Below are 19945 nucleotides of genomic sequence, written 5' to 3'. Positions count from 1 at the left end.
AGATTTCCCTTCTCCCTGTATTTTTGCATGTTGCTGAATTGCTAATCAAATTTGCCTTGTTGCTAATCTAAATGTTACTGTAAATTGGGACTTTACTTGGATTTGTTAAATTTGTTGCTGTAACTTTTGTGGCTGAATTTGTTGCTTCTTAGTCACAGAATCAGAACAGAATACTTAGTTAGTGCTTGGTTGATTGGCTTTGCTCACTGATTGTATTTGATGATAAATTTTAAATTGATAACTTTTAAATTTTAAATTTGCACTGCCTGTTACTGATTCACTGTTCCTTCATTACTTTTTGTTGTTGTTAATCATTGTGATGAGCTTTATTAAAATTGGGTTGAAAACTGTTGAATCTTTTTTCATTTTTCATTGTTCTTAACTTCTGTTCTTATTAAAAAACTTGCTATTGGTGATCTTTTGATTTATTATATGCTTCATGTTTTTAATTTCACTCTGCTTCTAGGCTTTGAAATCAATTTATGATAACTGTGATGCAATTATTTAGTTGGATATCGGATGTAATTATTGAGTTCAAGAGATTGAGTTTTTGATTTGCAAGGTGATTTTTGGTTAATTTTTTATTTAATTTGGTAATGGTGTTTATGATTGGGGTTATTTCAATGCATATTTGTATCTGTGTTATTAGTCAAAGTCATGTCAAGGCCATGCAAATTTATTCAATGTAGTTAAGCATTACTTGCCTAGTCCAGTATCTATGCTCTCTGGTTCCCTAGAGTAAACATTTTGTGAATTCATGAATATTATAATGTTTCTTGGAGACAAATTCACAGGGGGAGCATTGTATAATCTCATGTTAACAAAGAGACAAAAATTCACCTCACTACACTACATAATCATGCATCTAAGCTCATATCTATTTCCAGTTAGTTTGTAGTTTTGTACATATCATCGTAAAAGAAAAAATAACATTGGTTACAATTGTTTGCTGAAAATGTGAACTTAAGTCGTGAAAGTTGTTTGTATAATGTGAGATCTCAATGAATAAGTAGCTTTGCATTGTATTCAATGATTATGTTGTTTGAATGATAGTGTTGTCATGAGACAAAAAATAGGTTGAGTTATATTTTAGGATGTTTATTTATAATTTATTTATTATTTTATTTTAAAACGGTTTTTTCGGTTAAACTACGGTTAGACCGGTTGGACCAATAAACCAATGAACCAGTAACTAAAACGGTTCGATGACCGGTCCGGTTCTCAGAACCTTGCTTAGAATATTAGCTGAACTTCCAGTACCAGACTCTGACGTGGAAACTTGGAAATGGTTGGATAATCTCTTTGAAGAATTTCAAAGAGCCAGAGAGACAAAAAAGAGGAATAGGGCCGCACACCTAGTTTGGAGCTATAGAAAGCTCGAAACTTGCTAGTCAGCCGCTGTCACCCATCGAAGAAGCTCGTTTCGCCATGAATGCATCTGAAGAAGCTTGATTAGTTCTAGTGTTTTGATGATGGATAAGCTCATCTGTTTTGTGATTGTTAGAAACTATCATATCGTGAAAATTCCCATTTTTAACGTTGCTGTTGTTCTCTTTAGCTTATATTTAATTGCTAATTAAATAAAATAACCTATCTTTAGAAAAAAATTATGAACATTAAATTATTTATTTAGAATTTAAGAACAAAAAATTTCTATGGGAAATCATGCATAATGGGATCCCAGTTTGGCAGGAGCGCTCAATTGAAAAATCTACAGTGTTATGAATCTGTTTTTTTGGTAATTTTATGATTCTATCAGTTTGGAATGAAACAAGTTATTTCAATATTTCTTAGTTTGATTATGAATATCATGGCTTGTTTTGGTTTTATCTGGTGATTTTTTTTTCTTCTTTTGGTTATTTATTTATTTAGGGTTAGTCTCTTAATCAAGGAGTAGTGCATACTTGAAAGAAATGAATCCATTTCATTTTCAGTATGTGCCACCACCTCATCCTCTTGGACCTCCTCAGTTTCCAATGTTACCTCCTGATCCACCAAATTCAAGTTCATTTTGGCAAAACCGAAATGTTTGTGAACGCCTCAGAGAATTGCAGGACACTCTTAATCTTGCAAAGGCAATGTATGTTTTTATTTTGGCTTCATATATTACTTTCACTTTTTTAAACTTAATGTTTCTCCAAAATTAATAGCTTTTATGCTGTAAGCTAGTTAATTATATTCTTATCAAAATTATAAACTTGCTGTTTTTCTTAGGCAAAAGGAGCTAGAGATGTTGATGATGATCAAAGATGGTAAAGTGTCTTTAGAAGATGTGAAACATGGATCTAATGAACCTTACCTGCCTGGTTTTCTAGAATGTTTGCAAGACAGAAGGGTTAATATAGAATCCCAAGAATCGTTGGCAGTTGAAGCAGCTAATTATTTGATGTCAAAGCTAAGATCTCAGCTGGAGCCATTCAGATATGTTGCGGATGAAGCAAGTCCATGGGAGGAGAAATCTGCGGCTGCAAGGTTTGCGAATAAAGTGTACAAATCCAAAAGAAATAAGCGCTGGCGGAAGAAGAAAAGGAAGCGTATTGCAGAAATGCTGGCAAAGGTTACTTTTTCTTTGTTTTTGTGAGATATTTTCATTGCCCTTTTATTGTAGCCGTTTCTTGAAACCTGTTTCTATGTTTGGCTCTTTGGTCCTTTCTTTATCAAAAAATAAAAAATATAGGAGCAGGAGGAATTTTATTGCATTGACCGAGAAGCTGATGAATGGAGAGCAAGGGAGATTTCTAAGGATGTTGCAAACTGCAAGGTATTGATGTTTTTGCCTGCATACTTTTTACTTTGAATTTGCTAGTGAGCTTTTGCTGTTGCAAGGCTAAAGAGGAAAAGCATGTCTGCTGTCTGCATGAATTAATTTATGCCAAAATATGAATCACATGATTCTCAAAAACAGATATATGATTGCGGTCTTTGGCAAAATTCAAGGATTAATCGGTGGCTTGGTGGCTATATATGAATGGCTAGAAATTTAACTTCTCAATTTTTTACTTTTATATATATATATATTTTTTATGTTTTTCAAATCCTCATTACACATAATTATAGTCAACATGTTGCTACAATATTATTTATATGCTATTTTTCAGGATTAAGAGAGCAGCTAAGTTGTAAAACTTTCAGTTCATAATATTTCCAATAACATATTTCTGTGTATTGCTTCAAATTGTTTACATGCTATATGCTATTGCTTCTTTTGCTGCTATTTTTTCTTTATTAGTTTCTTAGTGAGATGTGAGAAATGGTGAAATTGAGTAATTGTGTAATCTGTTTGCACATTTGATTAGTATAGATATATTATCAGTTGCTTCAGTTTGAACTGCAATTTATACATGTCTTAGGGATGTCTAAAACATGTCTTTTGCAGGTGGAAAAGATGAAGGAAATTGCTAAGATTAAAGCCAAAGAAGAGAAGAGGAAATTAGAGGCTGAGGTAAACTTCCTTTTCGTACAAATGACTGGTAAATCATTGTTAAATTGTGGTTTATGTTAACTTTGAATAACTTGTCAAATGTTCTATAGAATTCACCAATGTTATGTGATGACTTTTATATCTCGTGTCTACTGACTACCTAAGTTATGTGAATCCTTTCCATCATGCTAGGCTCCTTAGCAGTTTACCATCATGTTCTGTTCTTTTGTCCTGTAGTTCCTTTTCATGTTGTTGTCTTTGTCAAAGGCATCCATTGCCTCTTTCTTTGCCACAAGTCCAATTTTTTACTTTCGAATCTTTTGTAGAAATTTCCCCATCTAGCTGTATGTTTATTCTATCAACATGAATCATTTTATTTTTTATCCCACACTACTTACTCCATACTTTTGGGTGTTGATTGATTTTGTTACATTACATTATTTCACATCACAGCTTGAAATGCTCTTGGTTGTGGAGAAGCTTCAAGAATTACGCTCCATAAGGATTCAAAAGTTGAAAAAACAAGGTGACTGAAGTGTAATATAAATGTGTGTGTGTATATATATATATATATATAATGTAACATTCAGTTTCTTTCATACTTGACGCGACCTTGGTTCTTTACAAATTATGCAGGCCATTTTCTTCCTGAGGAGGATGACAAGTTTCTTGAGAGAGTTCAGGCTGCAGTGGAAGAAGAGGAGCGTGAAGCTTTGGCTGCAGCGGAAACAGTTGCTGCTAAAGATGCGATAGCAACTGCTGAAGAATCCAGGAAAGCTAGCAAAAATCAAGGGATGCTCTCAAAAGAAAGTAGCACTGACACTAAAGTTGAGGAGAACAAAGAGAAAACGGTTGATAAGGTGCCTGAAGAGGGATCTGATGCTGTTGAGTATAAATCCAGTAAAATTGCTTCAGAAGGACAGAGTAGTGGAGGAACATATGATCCTTTGGCAAATTTACCTATTGAGTTCTATCATTATTATCATGGCAGCAACAATGACATGGGAACGCTTATTGAGGTATTTTCAACTACTTTATCATCAAATTTTTAATTCTTAATGCATATTACCTTTTCTTCTTTATCTCTTCAGAATTTGTATGTTATCAGTTGAATTCTTTAGTAGTGAAGACTGCTACTTTTACTTCATTGATACACTAATAGCCTAATAATACTATTTCCCCCCTTTTTACGTGCTTAAATTTAATCCATTCATACATTCATTTTGATTTATTGATTATTAAGAATTTTTTCTGAATGATCTCATGCAGGTTAGAAGAGGGTGGGATGCCTATATCAGACCAGGAGGAAGGTAAGAAATAAGAAAAAAAATGAAGCTTTTCTGCTAATTCTTCATTATTTGGGTTAATTTGGTTGGTATACCCTTAAAATTAAGGGATGATATCAATTTAATTCCACGCATAAATCTCATCCAAAAAAAGAATTTACACTTATGTTTAACATGTTAACTCTGTATTTCACTAATCTGTTTTTAACCCCTTTTTGTTTTGGTGCCCCACTTCGAACAGCCGCATACCAGGGCACTGGGTTCAACCTCCTCCTCCAGCCAACGAGATATGGGCTTCTTACTTGGTCAAACCCAAATGATTGCTAATTCATTGCCAATTTTGTGTAAAAATTTCAGATGATTAGTGTTGTTTTGCTACCTATGAAGTATGAACTGTGTTCATGACCAGCCAGGTATTAATGTGTGGGTGAAATGTATATTGTAGTAATCTTTTGTATGCAACCAATCATTTGTAAGTATTTTATTCAAATCAAAGACCATAGCATAATATTGTTGAATATACAGTAAATAAATGAAAAAATAATTTCAGAATCATTTTTCAAAATTGCAGAGGTGATGCAATCTGATGAAAAGTTGTATTATTCCTTCTTCACTGCCATTTATATCAAATGTTTTTTTGGGACGTGGAATGGTGTACCAAAATTAAATACAAACTATCGGCTAAATTAGTTGCACACACTCGAGGAATGGTTTAATCTCTGAATTTTTTTTTCACTTGAAGCGGTAAAGTGGAAAGGAGAAAAAGGTATAAGGATCGTGAAAGAAGAACGAGAGATTTGTATTAGGTTAAGTGCAAAAAGGATAAGGATGAAGAGGTGCTGGCTCAAGAGGAGAAGATTAATAAAAGGTGGAAGATCTACTTCTACGAGTTATTTAATGAAGGACAGAAGACTCTTCCAAGTCTTGGTCGGTTATGTACAAGGAAAGAATATCAAAATTTTGACTACTATCGAAGGATTTGAGACTTCGAAGTAAAAAAGGTTCTAAAGCAGATGAAAAATGGCAGGGTAGTAGGACTTGATAATATTCCGATTGAGGTTTGGAAGGGTTTTGGAGGGAAAAGCATCAACTGGTTAACCAAGTTTTTTAATGAGATTTTAAAGTCAAAGAAGATGCCTGATGAGTGGAGAAAAAACACCTTGGTACCTATCTACAAGAATAAGGGGATATACAAAGTTGCAAAAACTATAGAGGGATCAAGCTCATGAGTCATACCATGAAGTTATGGGAAATGGTGATAGAACGGAAGTTGAGAAAAGAGACACAAGTAAAAGAAAATCAATTTGGATTTATGACAGGCAGATCCACCACCGAAGCGATATACCTGTTAAGAAGGATGATGGAGAGGTATCGTAGTAATAAAAGGGATCTACATATGGTGTTTATTGATTTGGAAAAAGCATACGATAGGATGTCAAAGGAAGTCTTATGGAAGGTTTTAGAAAAGAGGAAAGTAAAGATAACATATATTCGTACAATTAAAGACATGTATGATGGGGTCACAACTAGTGTGAAGACCTAAGGTGGTGTGACAAAGGAATTTTCTATTAGTATAGGATTATGCCAGGGATCATCCTTAAGTCCATATCTTTTCACATTAGTCTTGGAAGTACTCACAGAGCACATCCAAGAGCCCGTGTCATCGTGCATGCTTTTTGCCGATGATATCGTCCTTATGGGAGAGTCAAGGGAAGACCTAAATAAAAAGTTGGACTTAAGAAGAGAAGCTTTAGAAGTATATGGTCTGCGCATAAGCCGTAGCAAGACGGAATATATGGAATGTAAGTTCAGTCTGAGAAGGGAAAACCCTAATATAGAGGTGAAGATTAGAGAAAATATCCTACCAAAAGTTAAAAGTTTTAAGTATCTTAGATGCATCATACAGGATAATGGAGAGATTGAACATGATGTAAATCATAGGATCCAAGCAGGTTGGTCAAAATGGCGGAGTGCATCTGGTTTTATATGCGACAAAAAAGTGCCTTTAAAATTTAAAGGTAAATTCTATCGCACTACTATAAGACCGGCTATACTTTATGGTACAGAGTGTTGGGCGGCCAAAGGAGAGCACGAACATAAGTTGAATGTGACAGAGATGAAGATGTTGAGATGGATGAGTGGTCATATGCAATTGGATAAAATAAGGAACGAAGATATAAGGGAGAGAGTTGGAGTAGCACCCATTGTGGAAAAGATGGTTGAATCGCATCTCAGGTGGTTTGGACATGTGAGAAGAAAACCGACAGAACACCCAGTCGGGAGGGTGGATGAGATGGAAGATGGACAAGGGATGAAAAACAGAGGAAGACCTAAGAAGACTATCCATGAGGTGGTCAAACGAGATTTACATTTAAACGGTCTCTTTGTAGACATGATACATGACAGAACACAATGACTGTCGTTTGATTCATGTAGCCGACCCCACCTAGTGAGACAAGGCTTTGTTGTTGTTGTTGAAGCGGTAAAGTGGAATTTTTCATTATATATTTCATAAGTGGTACGTGGGTTGCAAATAAAAAAATATCTATTTATCTATTTTTAATATAATGAAAATTTATATACATTAGTTTTTATGTGAAGTTGATATTTAAGAATCGTTAGATGATTTGATAAGTTTAATTAAATTATCATCTACGGTTCTTAATTATAAATTTTATATGAAGATAAATTGCAGATAAGTTTTTATGATTAGATAAAATTTTGACAATGTAAAATTTTTAAACTTTATAGCCAAAATTTTGGTGTAACTGTCGTCTCCTCTTTGATTTTTACTGTTGGTCTCTTCATTTTTAATTTCATTCTCATTCTCGTTAATTCATTCTTTGATTCCTTCTCCTTAATATCATTATCTATATCAATAAGGATATTCATAAAATCTATCTGAAAAAAAAAAAGGCAAAAACGGTAGAACGGTAGAACAAGTAATAATTTATAAGAGGTTTTTTTAACGATTTAAGATGTATGTTAGTGAATATATTAAGTGATTGTATAAAAATATCATTTGTAGAGCGTAATATCATAAAAAATACGGTAACAATATTTAATTTTCTATTATACAATCTCAACAAAAATCATTCTAAAAACAAACATAATTAAGATAGATCAGGCATTAATATCTAATGTATTATTTCCACACATTAATATAATTATTTTTTTATTTTCTAAAAATATGTATTGTTAGAGGTAATAATTAGTCCTTAATCATTTAAAGATAAATAATTGATATGCGAAATAAAATTCAAATCTTTCATACATAATCAGAATTTCAATTAAATTTTTAAAATCTTTTGATATATATTGATTTAAAAAAAAAATTAAATCAACTTACATTACACCGCTACATTAGAATTATCATGAATGATGACTAATTAAGCAAGTAGTTAGAGATATATGCGTACAACAAGGTTCGGAAAACCGGACCGATCATCAAACCGCTCTAACTACTGGTTCACTAGTTTATTGGTCCAACCGATCTAATCGGTGGTTCAACCGAAAAAACCGTTTTAAAATAAAATAATAAATAAATTATAAATAAACATGCTAAAATATAATTATAGTATAACATAAATATTAAAATAGTTTTCAAATTTAAAAAACTACATTAAATGTCATCAATCAAATTCATATAATCTTATTAATATTAGAAAGTGTTTTAACTGTAAGTTGGGACCTGATTTGGTACTCTCAAATTATTTGGAGTTTTAGTGTTCTTTAATTAAAAATAAGAGAAAAAATTTGTTTGGAGTTTTAGTGCTTCTTAATTAAAAAGAAAGAGAAGAATCATCGTTTAATTATTAAGGAAAGAGAAAAGAATCAGCATTAAATTCTATTTGGGTTAAATTTTTTGTTTTAATTTAAATTTATTTTATTTTTAGATTGATATTAAATTATTATAAAATTATGATAAAAATAAAAATTTAAAAGAATTAAAAGGATATTTTTTTTTGGTGACTAATTAAAAGGATATAATACTCTTATTATTCTAAAATTTTTTTATTTAAACAAACATATTCGTATTATTTTAAATTAATATGAATAAATTTATTTAAAATTTTTAAATTTTAAATAAATATATTCATCTTATTTTAAATAAACGTTCTCGTATTATTTTTTAAAGCGGTTAAACATGTTTTTTAAATATCTTAACAAAAGAGATAAATATATGAAATCTTTTAAATTAATAATATTAAAGTGTATATATAAGTACATAATATCTGAAAAGATTAATAAATCTTACCTAAAAAATATAGTTAGAGATATTTTTTGCTTAAGATAATAAAAGTAATACGAATAGAAAATCACGAAGGAGATGTAACGTTGAACAAGACACCGGTAACGGTGGTGAACAACGGTAATAGATTTGGTTAGAAGTGAGATTTAAGAAAGAGAGTTATGAGGTAAAATAAATATAAAAAATTTTTTAATTTAAAGCAGAAGAGGTAAAATAAATATAAAAAAAATAAAAATTTTAACTGCAAAAAACTAATTTAAAAATAAAAATATACGGAGTATTAATTAATTAAAGGCTCTATTAATAAAATACCTATTAAAAAATTGTGTCAACATATATTACAATATTAATAATGTAAAGGAGTTTCAAAACTCCAAACATAAAGGGAATATTGTAACATCCACCCTGTAAATTGTATTGCAAATCACCGCCTACGACATTTATAAATAAGCCAGGTGATAGTTATATGCTTGTAATGTGTGTTCCATATAATGAGAAAGGTCATGAATTAAACCTCTTTTATTATTTTTTTAAAGTGTTAGTGAGTTTGAGAGATAAAAGATATGGTGGTGTTATTTATGTGAGTTAGAGATTTTGGGACTAATAAATTATTTGGTCATAGAGTTAGTATGACAAATATTTTTAATGTTGTGTGGTTTGGTCCTAAATTAAATGGAAAAGTTGATTATAATTATTGGGAGACTTTGATGTCTACCTATTTGAAGGTTTAAGACCTGTGAAATTTTATTGAACTAGTTTGCAAGAAGGAGCAGATGCTGCCCAATAGAAGAGAGATCAATTAGCGCTGTCTCAAATTCACCAAGGTGTAAATTATACGGTGTTTGACAAAATAACAAATGCCAAAAGTGCAAAAGAAGTATGGAACATGTTGGAACTGTCATACAAAGACGTAGATAAAGTCCAAAAAGTAAAGCTACAGTCTTTACGAAGAGAATATGAAAGTTATGAGATGTCTAGTTTAGAAACTGTTAAGCAATATTTTACTCATGTTACAGATCTTATCAATAACATGAGAGTTTATGAAGAAGACATGCTCGATAGTAAAGTGGTGGAAAAAATTCTTCGCACCATGCCGATAAAGTATGATCATGTGGTGACTACAATACTAGAGTCCCACGATATGGATACCATGATGATTGTAGAGTTGCAAAGAACCATAAAAAGCCACATCAGCAGAATATTGGAGAAGTAAAAAGAATCAATCAAAGAAGTCATGAAAAGTCGGGTGAATTTAAACAATGTTGCATAATCAAGCCGTACATAAGAAGAATGAGGTCAAGGTTTTAATTTTCAAAGTAGAAGTAGAGGAAGTTTTAGAGGAAGAGTTCGCAAAAATTATAACCATGGAAGTTATAATAATTTTACATTGCCTAATCAAGGAAAGGTGGAACAAATTTCAGACATGCCAACCGAAAAGAGGTCGAGGCAATTTTTATCAAGAACGAACCAATTTCAACTGCTTTTATTATGAAGATATAGACACAAAGCAGCAGATTGCATATTTAAAATGATGAATAATAATCAAGCACACATTGTAGAAAATCAGCATCAAAATATTGATGATAATCCGGTACTCAAACTTTATTTTTTACAAGTAATTCATGTTTTAAAAATGGAAATATATGGTACTTGGATAATGCTTGCAGTAATCATATGTCTGGTAGAAAAGAATTATTTTTTTCACTAGATGATTTAGTTAAACTATTATTGAAGTTTGGTAATAGTACAAAGATCACTATTGAAGAAAAAGAACAAATGCCAATTAGATTGAAGGAAGGTTCTCTGAGTTATATTTTTGATATTTTGTATGCTCTTGAACTTTATTACAATTTACTGAGTATGGAACATTTATCTGAGAAGGGATGTAAGATGATAACATATCGTGGATATTGCACTGTATTTGACAACAATGGAAGGTTTATAGATAAAGTAAATATGACTTCAAATAGAATGTTTTCATTAAAAATTCAACATGTTAATCCCTCTTGCATGAGTTTTGTGATATTTGATGATAACTGGCTGTGGCATATGAGGTTTGAACATTTTCATTTTTCTGGCCTGAACTATCTGTTAAGAAAAGAACTTGGTCTACCACGAATTCATATTCCTAATTGTGTTTGTGAGCTTTGTCAATTAGAAAAGAAGCACAGAGATTCATTCCCTACAGGAAAGTCATGTAGAGCTAGAAGATTACTTAAAATTATGCATTCAGATCTTTGTTCTGTTAAAGTTTCAAGCAATAGTGGTAGCAGATACTTTATCACTTTTATTGATGATTTTAGTATATATACATAGGTATACTTTTTGAAGCAGAAATCAGAAGCATGTAATATCTTCAAGACATTCAAGGTATTTGTCGAAAAATAAAGTAGTTGTAAAATTAAAATTTTTAGAACAGACAGAGGGACAGAATATCTTGCATGTTCAGATTACTTTAAGCAACATGGAATTCAACACCAACTAACAATCATATATACTCCTTAATGGAGTTGCTAAAAGAAAGAACAGAACCATCATGAATATGGTCAGATGCATGCTCAAGTCAAAATGAATGCCTAAAGAGTGTTGGGCAGAAGCAGCCGCAATAGCAGTTCATATTTTGAACAGGTGTCCAACAAAGAGTGTTCGTGTTAAGACTCCAGAAGAAGTTTGGAGTGGAAAGCGGCCTTCCCTTCATCATTTCAAAGTATTTGAGTGTATTGCTTATGCCCATGTTCTAGGTCAATTAAGAAAAAAGTTAGATAATAAAGGCAAGAAGTGTATCTTTATCAGCTATAGCACAGACTCAAAGATACACAAGTTGTACAATCCAAAAACAAAGAAGGTGATCATCAACAGAGACGTGACATTTGATGAGAAAGACATGTGGGACTGGAGAACAAAGACAGAAAAGCAACCGATTGTAATTTCAAATACGTGTGATGAAGTAGAAAAACGCAACCTAACACAATTGAACAACCAAAATTATCTAGAAGACCTCAAAGAGAGTGGAGATTACCTACTAGATTAGCATATTATAAAGTTGGCAATGACAACGATCCGTCCGATGAAAAAATCATAAATTTTGCTCTATTTTCATATTTTGAGCCATTGAACTTTGAAGAAACCTTAGAGACAATTAGAAGAAAGCAATGGATGAGGAGATTCATGCCATTAAAAAGAATGACACATGGTAGCTGGCAGATTTACCAGCAAATAAGAAGCCGATTGGAGTAAAGTGGGTTTACAAAACTAAATATAAATCCAATGGTGAAGTTGATCATTTCAAAGCAAGATTAGTTGCTAAGGAATACAAACAAAAGCCAGGTATCGATTACTTTGAAGTATTTGCTCCTGTTGCTAGATTAGACAATATCCGTATGATTATTTCACTCTCGGTTCAAAATAAGTAGAAGATACATCAAATAGATGTAAAGTCTGTATTTCTAAATGAAACTTTAGAAGAAGAAGTGTATGTTAAGCAACTTATAGGATATGAAATTCCAGGAGAAGAAGATAAAGTTTACAGGTTGAAAAAAACTTTGTACGGATTAAATCACGTACTAAGAGCGTGATACAAGAAGATTGATTCTTATTTTGCTAAGAATGGTTTCAGAAGATGTCCATTTGAGCATACTCTTTACATCAAGTTTACCGAATATGAAGATATCTTGATCGTGTGTCTTTATGTTGATGATTTAATTTTTATTGGTAACAATTTGATAATTGTAGAATTCAGGGAGGCTATACTAAAATACTTTGAAATGACAGATATGTGTTTGATGTCTTACTTTTAGATGAAGCATTCAAAACCAGTTCCTACTCCAGTCGAAGAAAAGTTTAAGTTGTTAAGAGAAGATAAAGAAAGAACAGTAAATCTCACTTATTACAAAAGTTTGATTGAAAGTCTAAGGTACTTGACTGCGATTAGACCAGATATCGTGTTTGGAGTTGATTTTCTTAGTAGTTTTATAGAGGAGCCTTGTACCCACCATTTGTAAGCGACAAAAAGAATTCTTCGATATATCAAATGTACTTTAAATGATGGTATTTTTTATGAAAATACTAATGAAGTAAATCTTGTCGGCTACACTGATAGTGATTGGGTTGGAGAAATTGAAACAAGAAAAGGTACGTCGAAATTTCATTTCATCTTGATTTTGATACAATTTTATGGTCACAAAAAAACAACCAGTAATAGCACTCTCTATAGCAGAAACAAAATACATAGCAGCAGCAAGTTGTGCAACGCAAACAGTTTGGCTAAGAAGAATTCTTGAGTAATTAAATGAGAAATAAAATACTCTAACAACGATATTTTGTGATAACAAGTCGGTTATTACACTTTGTAAAAATTTAATGTTTTATAAAATCAGAGAGTTGGCAAATAAAAAAGAAATTATGATCAAGTACTGATTTACCGAAGAATAAGTTGCATATTTATTTATAAAGTTATTAAAAATCGAAATATTTTATAAGTTAAAAAAGATGTTAGAAATAATCAATTATGCAAGTTTGATTTAAGGAAGATAATGTTGATTAAAAAAAATTTAAATCAACTTGTATTACATAGCCACATTAGAATTATCATGAATGATTACTAATTAAGCAAGTAGTCAGAGGTGTATAGATACAAAGATAAAAAAAATAACTAGAACACATGAGACAAGAGCAACTTGTTAATAGTTCAATTTTAATTGGTTGATATATGTGCTGAAAAGTTTGAAAAGTCAAAGAAGGTAAAAGAAATCATGCAAGAGGAACACCCACAAACTTCTTATTGCCAATACTTAGGAATAGTTTATTATTTACAAGGTTTTAAAAAGTGTTTTAGCTCCAAGTTGTATTGTAAATAACCGCCTATGATATCTATAAATAGGTGGTAGTTATATGCTTCTAATGTGTGTTCCATATAATAAAATGGGATACTACACAACCATGTAATCATATAATCAAGTTGGTCCAACATTAAAAAAATCCAATACCATTAAATAAAACGTGAAATACACGCGCCCAATACACATGAAATCGCTCAACGCTTCTTCTCCCCCACGCTTCTTCTTCTTCTTCTTCTTCTTCTTCTTCTTCTTCTTCTTCTTCTTCTTCTTCTCACGCTCGTTTACGCACGGAGCGTCTTCTTCTTCTTCGCCTTCTTCTTCGCGTTCCTCTTTCTCCTCCTGCTCCTCCTTTTTTGCGTTCCTTCTTCTTCACGTGTTTTCTCCTTATCATCATTCTTTTGTTGTTGTTGTTGTGCTGTATTTTTTTGTCTTTTCTTCCTTCTCTCTCTGGTGAAGAAGCAGTAGAAGGTGAGGAAGAAGAGTTTTGAATAGTGCAGAATGAACCGAACACAACACTCATAGTGAACCGAACATAGTACTCATGGTGAACCAAAAATAATACAATTGTATAGTACTGAGTGAACGAAACATATCCATTATATAAAATCAAATTCAAACAGCTTTCTGCAGAATGAACCGAACACAGTACTCATGGTGAACCGAAAACAATACAATTGTATAGTACTGAGTGAACGAAACATAATCCATTATATAAAATCAAATTCAAATAATTCTGCCTACAATTTACATATTATCAATTTAATTCAATTCAATTCAGTACACCTCCGTCCATTTAATTCAATTCAAAATAGCAATTGCATTCCATTCAATTCGATTCAAAATTGAATAATTCAAACTTTGTCAGTTTGATTCATTTCAGAAGAGTAATCCAAATCGCTCTCCTGTTTACCAAAAAATTATGAACCCCTAAACACGAAAACCAGAACCCTGAACACTGAACCCTGAACCTATAAACCCTAAATCCCTAAAACCCTAAAACCTAAACCCTAAATCCTACACCCTAAAACCTAAACCCTAAACCCTGAACCCAAACCCTGAACTCTGAACTCTGAACCCTAAATGCTAAACCCTAAACCCTAAATCCTGAACCCTACCGTAAACCCTAAATCCCTAAAACCATAAACCCTGAACCCTAAACCCTAGACCCCTAAACCCTAAACCCTCAACCATGAACACGGTGAACCGAAATTAATACACAGGGTGAACTGAAAGTTTGAAACACACTGAATCCCTGTACACTGAACCCTGAACTCATAAACCCTAAACCCTGAAACCCTATCGTCATTCTTTTGTTATTGTTGCTGTTGTATTTTTTTATCTTTTCCTCCTTCTCTCTCTGGTGAAGAAGCAGTAGAAGGTGAGGAAGAAGAATTTTGAATAGTGCAGAATGAACCGAATACAGTACTCATGGTAAACCGAAATCTTAGTTATGGTGAACCGAAATCTTAATTACGGTGAAACAATTATATTGTGCTTAGGGAAGAAAACAGAACATATTGGTCTAATTTTTGTTAGACTCCTTTCTGCGGACCGAACTGAAAACATGAAAGTGATGAACCACCTCTTTAGTACTTATCGAACCGAAAAGTTACTCACATTTACTTAGAGAGGAAGAAGAGTTTTGAATAGTGCAGAATGAACCGAACACAGTACTCATGGTGAACCGAAATCTTAGTTATGGTGAACCGAAATCTTAATTACGGTGAAACATTTATATAGTGCTTAGAGAAGAAAACAGAACATATTGGTCTAATTTTTGTTAGACTCCTTTCTACGGACCGAACCGAAAATATGAAAGTGATGAACCACCTCTTTAGTACTTACCGAACCGAAAAGTTACTCACATCTACTCTACTACTCACAATTACTGACACTCACAATTACTCACAGTTACATATTATCAATTCAATTGAATTCAATTTAGATGTAGATCACCTCAGTCCATTCAATTCACTTCAAATAAAATTAAAAATTTCATTCCATTAAATTTGATTCAGAATCAATAATCCAAACCTCATCAAATTGATGCGTTTGAGAAGAATCATCAAAATCGCACTCATTCAACTGATTTGAAGTTGATTCATTCATTGTTTCAATTCAAAAGTGCAGATCGAAGAAAAAAACGAAGAAGATGATGAACGACAAAGATAATTGCGTTGAATCAATCCAGATCTATAATGCAGAGAAGAAAAACGCGAAAGAGGAGAACAACGAATTTAATTAGGTTGAAGAAGAAGAAGAAGAAGAAAAAGAAGAAGAAGAAGAAGAAGAAGAAGAAAGAGGTTTATGTTGTATGAAAAAGTTTACGTTGAGAAACGTTGATAACGCAAAATAAAGATTCGTTATATAGGTTATAAGAGGCGCGTGTAAAATAAATGGGAATATGGGGCGTGGAATAAATGGAATAAAGATATCATCCATGTAATTACTGAAATTAAACAAAATGAGTAAATAAAATCATTTATAAATTGATTATGCAGGGGACAGTATGATATGTGGAAAGCAGAATGTCAAAGGATGGTTCCAATGATTGGTAGCGGAAAATTTATTACAACACCCCTCATCGATGAGGATGGCTACCCAATAGATAAATCTTTGATAGGTGTCCAACCTTCAAATAAGAAAGTTTTGCAGTGGATGCAAGTGTTACATCAGATTGGTATGTATACACTGCTGCATAAATAGTGGATACATATTTCCATTCTGCTTTATTTAGTTTAGATCTACAAATTTCAAATTTTGAGCTTCACTAAAGATTAAAGCTCGTGTCTATTAACTCTTCTTTTGCAATCATAAAATCAGTGGCATGTAAATTTTCTTCATAAATGTAAATATCATTAATGTAACACCTGAAGAAATTATTTACAAAATAATGAATTAAATATGTAGTGATGGAAATGGTACAACCTGGCTTACATAGCATATAACTTATACTGACAATGATAAGTCATTAACACAGGGTGGTAAGCAACCTTGATCCTTGGACAAGAATGCAACTTCTAATCCAAGGAAGATACTTCATACTTCATAACCTTATGCTTCCTTCTATCGTGAACTATTCCTATGGGCCAAACATGTGGGTTACCTGGTGATCTCACGAAAAGGGGGAAAACTTTGAGATGTTACTTTAAAGCAAATATGCAACCTGCTCGTCTATCAAAATTTTCATGAAAAAGCAATGGCTGCATATAATTTTCACTACCCTAAATGATAACCTGTTAATAAAAGTCTGAGAATTCATCAAAATTGACTAGGAACCTGCAGGTTTATGTCTTAGATAAGGAGTTTTAAATCAGAATGTCTTGTGCATGAGTTCTGACTTCTGAGGGTGATTGCATATGTTCCATGATGTTCTCATGAAAAGGGCATCATATAATAGTTTCATAATTTAACGCTGTTTTTTTCTTCTTAAGAAAGCTTGTTTTATAAATAATTTATTTGTCATAATAGCATCTGTGATGACAAATTTGTATTGTAGGCCTGGATGTTAATCGAACTGATCGAGCACTTGTCTTTTATGAGAGTGAAGCTAATCAAGCAAAACTTTGGGATGTTCTATCAGTTTATGCGTGGTTGGATGATGATATTGGTTATGTGCAAGGTGAGACTCTCTCTTCTAAATTTTCAAATGATGAGTTGAAAGAGCTCCAAAAATGGGACATTCTAAAGGGACCACATTTACTTTTCAGGAATGAATGATATATGCTCACCTTTGATTATTCTCATCGAGAACGAAGCAGATAGCTATTGGTGCTTTGATCGTGCAATGCGAAGGATGGTATGCTAGATGTACTGAACAATAAAATTTCCTTAACATGCTAGTTCTAGATGTTTCTGGTATCAGTAATTGATATGTAGCAATACAACCTTGTGTTCCTGAGGAATTATTTAACTAAAAAGATTTGTCGAAAGCTTTGTTTGTGTTTGAATCCTCTCAGGAAAGTGACTGTCATGTTCACAGTTCCACCGTTTCTTTCATTATTCTAAAAAAAATGTTCAAAAGATAAAAATCAGTGGTAGAGATGTGAATATGACAAGGTCATGTACTCATGTTCATGTTGACCATGAGAGGATAATTACCGTTTTTTAATGGAGCTAGAATTGTGCTTGATAGGCATGCCAATTTGGTGATATTATTCACAAAACTTGTATATTGTCACACATCTAGTAGTTTTAGATAACTAGAGATAACAAGAGACATGCATGAGAATGAAAGTGATTCCTCAAGGAGTAGTTACCTATTTCTTTCTTGTTGTAATGATGTTGTCCTTTTTGTAGAAATTCAACTGATACAGTTGATCATTGTATTACTACATTTGGTTCTAATGAAGAATTACTTATTTCTCACTAAGTTATCATTTAGTAGTTTGCTGTAGTTTATTGTTTTCTTTTCGAAGATTGAAAATGTTTAATCCCAATCAATTCATATTTTGGTGTTTTCTCCTGCTGTTGTTTTCCCAACAGAGAGAGAACTTCAGGACCAGTGCAAGTTCAATGGGGGTGCAATCTCAGTTGGCTACGCTCTCACAGATAATGAAAACAGTTGATCCTAAACTTCACGAACACCTTGGTCAGTAAAACTTCTTTGGCCAGCTTCTAATACGATACGAGATAGTTCCATAGTTTAGATTCTTCTATCTTTTTAATTTATACTAGAAGCAGTCTCAAATGGCTCCAAGTGGTGTGAATAATTTTCAATTAAATAGTGAATCTTTTTGGTAAAGAATTCTTTCTTCTTTGTTAATCGTGTTTAAAGGTTGCTTGATGATAGATACTTGTACATATACCTGCACTTGTGTCCTATGAAACTTCATACTGTAGCAGTTTGTGGCCCCTCCCAGTGGGAGAAGTATCCTGAAAGCTTGCAATCATGAAGGAAAAAAGCGTCTGTATAAATATGCAAGAAAAAATCCTTAAGCTTCATCTCTTTTTATTTCACAGAGGATTTAGATGGTGGAGAGTATCTATTTGCATTTCGCATGCTGATGGTTCTTTTTCGAAGAGAATTTTCTTTCGCAGATACTTTGTATCTTTGGGAGGTAAGGATAAAATGCTATTAACAATATTAATTTCATTGATAAATAAACTCGTTTATACGTAGATGAGCCATCTTTCTACTATCTTGATGAGATTGAGTTTGGAGCTTATTTTGGCTTCAAATTGATAGCTCAACTTATGACATAACATAGATTGTTTCCAGTTGATATGGGGAATGGAATACAATCCAAACATCTTTGCAAAATACGAAGAGCCAGAACGAGCTAAAGCAAATGCCTCTCCACAAACACTAAGTGACAAGATTTTGAAGCAATATGGAAAATTTGAGAGAAAAAATGTGAAGACGGGCAATGCAGAAGAAAGTAGTGCACTAGCTGTTTTCGTTGTTGCAAGTGTGCTAGAAATCAAGCATAGGCGGATTTTGAACGAGGCCAAGGGCGTCGATGACGTTGTCCAGGTTTGTCTTCTTTCAAATGCATGTGTCAATATACATATATATATACTTGAATATGTTTCTTGCATGTATCTCACTTAACTATCTCTTCAGATCTTGGGTGATATTACTTCGAATCTTGATGCTAAAAAAGCATGTGAGGAGGCATTGAAAATTCAGAAGAAGTACCTGAACAAGGTAATTTACATTCTCTATCTCCTCTAGTTATTTCAGGAACATCAGAGAATGCTTTTACTCTAGCAGCAAATATGTGGATCTTGATTTTTGCCATTGCCACTTTGTTTCTACTCTATTCACTTACAAAAATGCTCAATTTTATTTGTTTATATTTTTCTGTGTTTACGCAAATGAACTAAGAAAAACAAGATTTTGTTGTTTTAATTATTTTCTTTGCAAAAAGCTTGGAAACAAAATATAGAATGAAAGCAATGTGTTTATGTTATTATACGAGAATTTAATTTTGATGCACTATCAACGTAAAACAGTTTTACATGTACATCCAATTACATAACTCTACATTAGCAAAAATAACTATCTTTTACATTAACTGCGTGAATGGTCATCCAAAAGAAAGAATGTGATTGGATGACTATATAAAACGTTTTACACTGTCAGTGTATCAAAATTAAACTCATAATACAAATAAACTTAAAAATAATAGACAATGAAACAAGC

General features: G+C 32.4%; 2 protein-coding genes and 1 long non-coding RNA gene across 11 annotated transcripts in view; 2 read left to right on the top strand and 1 right to left on the bottom strand.

The window, feature by feature from the left end:
* The window catches only part of LOC107625001 (U11/U12 small nuclear ribonucleoprotein 59 kDa protein-like), an 11241-nt gene extending 5973 nt beyond the window's left edge, over positions 1 to 5268 (top strand). For 3 of the 5 annotated variants that reach the window (XM_016327510.2, XM_016327509.2, XM_021115630.1), the window contains 8 exons: positions 1873 to 2080; positions 2215 to 2557; positions 2678 to 2761; positions 3377 to 3442; positions 3875 to 3947; positions 4058 to 4440; positions 4691 to 4731; positions 4949 to 5268. In XM_016327510.2, coding sequence (XP_016182996.1) covers positions 1914 to 2080; positions 2215 to 2557; positions 2678 to 2761; positions 3377 to 3442; positions 3875 to 3947; positions 4058 to 4440; positions 4691 to 4731; positions 4949 to 5027 — 1236 coding nt within the window. In that variant the 5' untranslated portion in view covers positions 1873 to 1913 and the 3' untranslated portion in view covers positions 5028 to 5268. The remainder of the gene's footprint in view (positions 1 to 1872; positions 2081 to 2214; positions 2558 to 2677; positions 2762 to 3376; positions 3443 to 3874; positions 3948 to 4057; positions 4441 to 4690; positions 4732 to 4948) is intronic. The other 2 variants (XM_021115631.1, XM_021115632.1) reach the window with 1 other exon arrangement.
* On the bottom strand, positions 1 to 19916 carry LOC110268763. The gene is made up of 3 exons (XR_002357192.1): positions 19902 to 19916; positions 4034 to 4040; positions 1 to 1228 (listed from the first exon to the last, which is right to left on the bottom strand). It is a non-coding gene; the product is annotated as an uncharacterized LOC110268763 (long non-coding RNA).
* Positions 16291 to 19945, top strand: part of LOC107625002 (TBC1 domain family member 17) — a 4677-nt gene continuing 1022 nt past the window's right edge. For all 5 annotated transcript variants that reach the window (XR_001617037.2, XR_001617038.2, XM_021115634.1 and 2 more), the window contains exons 1-7: positions 16291 to 16477; positions 17297 to 17419; positions 17508 to 17596; positions 18283 to 18388; positions 18760 to 18857; positions 19019 to 19273; positions 19364 to 19447. Coding sequence is in view for 3 of the 5 variants with exons in the window: in XM_021115634.1 (XP_020971293.1) it covers positions 16312 to 16477; positions 17297 to 17419; positions 17508 to 17596; positions 18283 to 18388; positions 18760 to 18857; positions 19019 to 19273; positions 19364 to 19447 (921 nt within the window). In the remaining 2 variants the exon portion in view is untranslated. The remainder of the gene's footprint in view (positions 16478 to 17296; positions 17420 to 17507; positions 17597 to 18282; positions 18389 to 18759; positions 18858 to 19018; positions 19274 to 19363; positions 19448 to 19945) is intronic.

The sequence above is a fragment of the Arachis ipaensis genome, chromosome B02, assembly GCF_000816755.2.
Source record: "Arachis ipaensis cultivar K30076 chromosome B02, Araip1.1, whole genome shotgun sequence".
In the NCBI taxonomy this organism is placed as follows: domain Eukaryota; kingdom Viridiplantae; phylum Streptophyta; class Magnoliopsida; order Fabales; family Fabaceae; genus Arachis; species Arachis ipaensis.
This window is presented reverse-complemented; position numbering and strand designations above follow the sequence as displayed.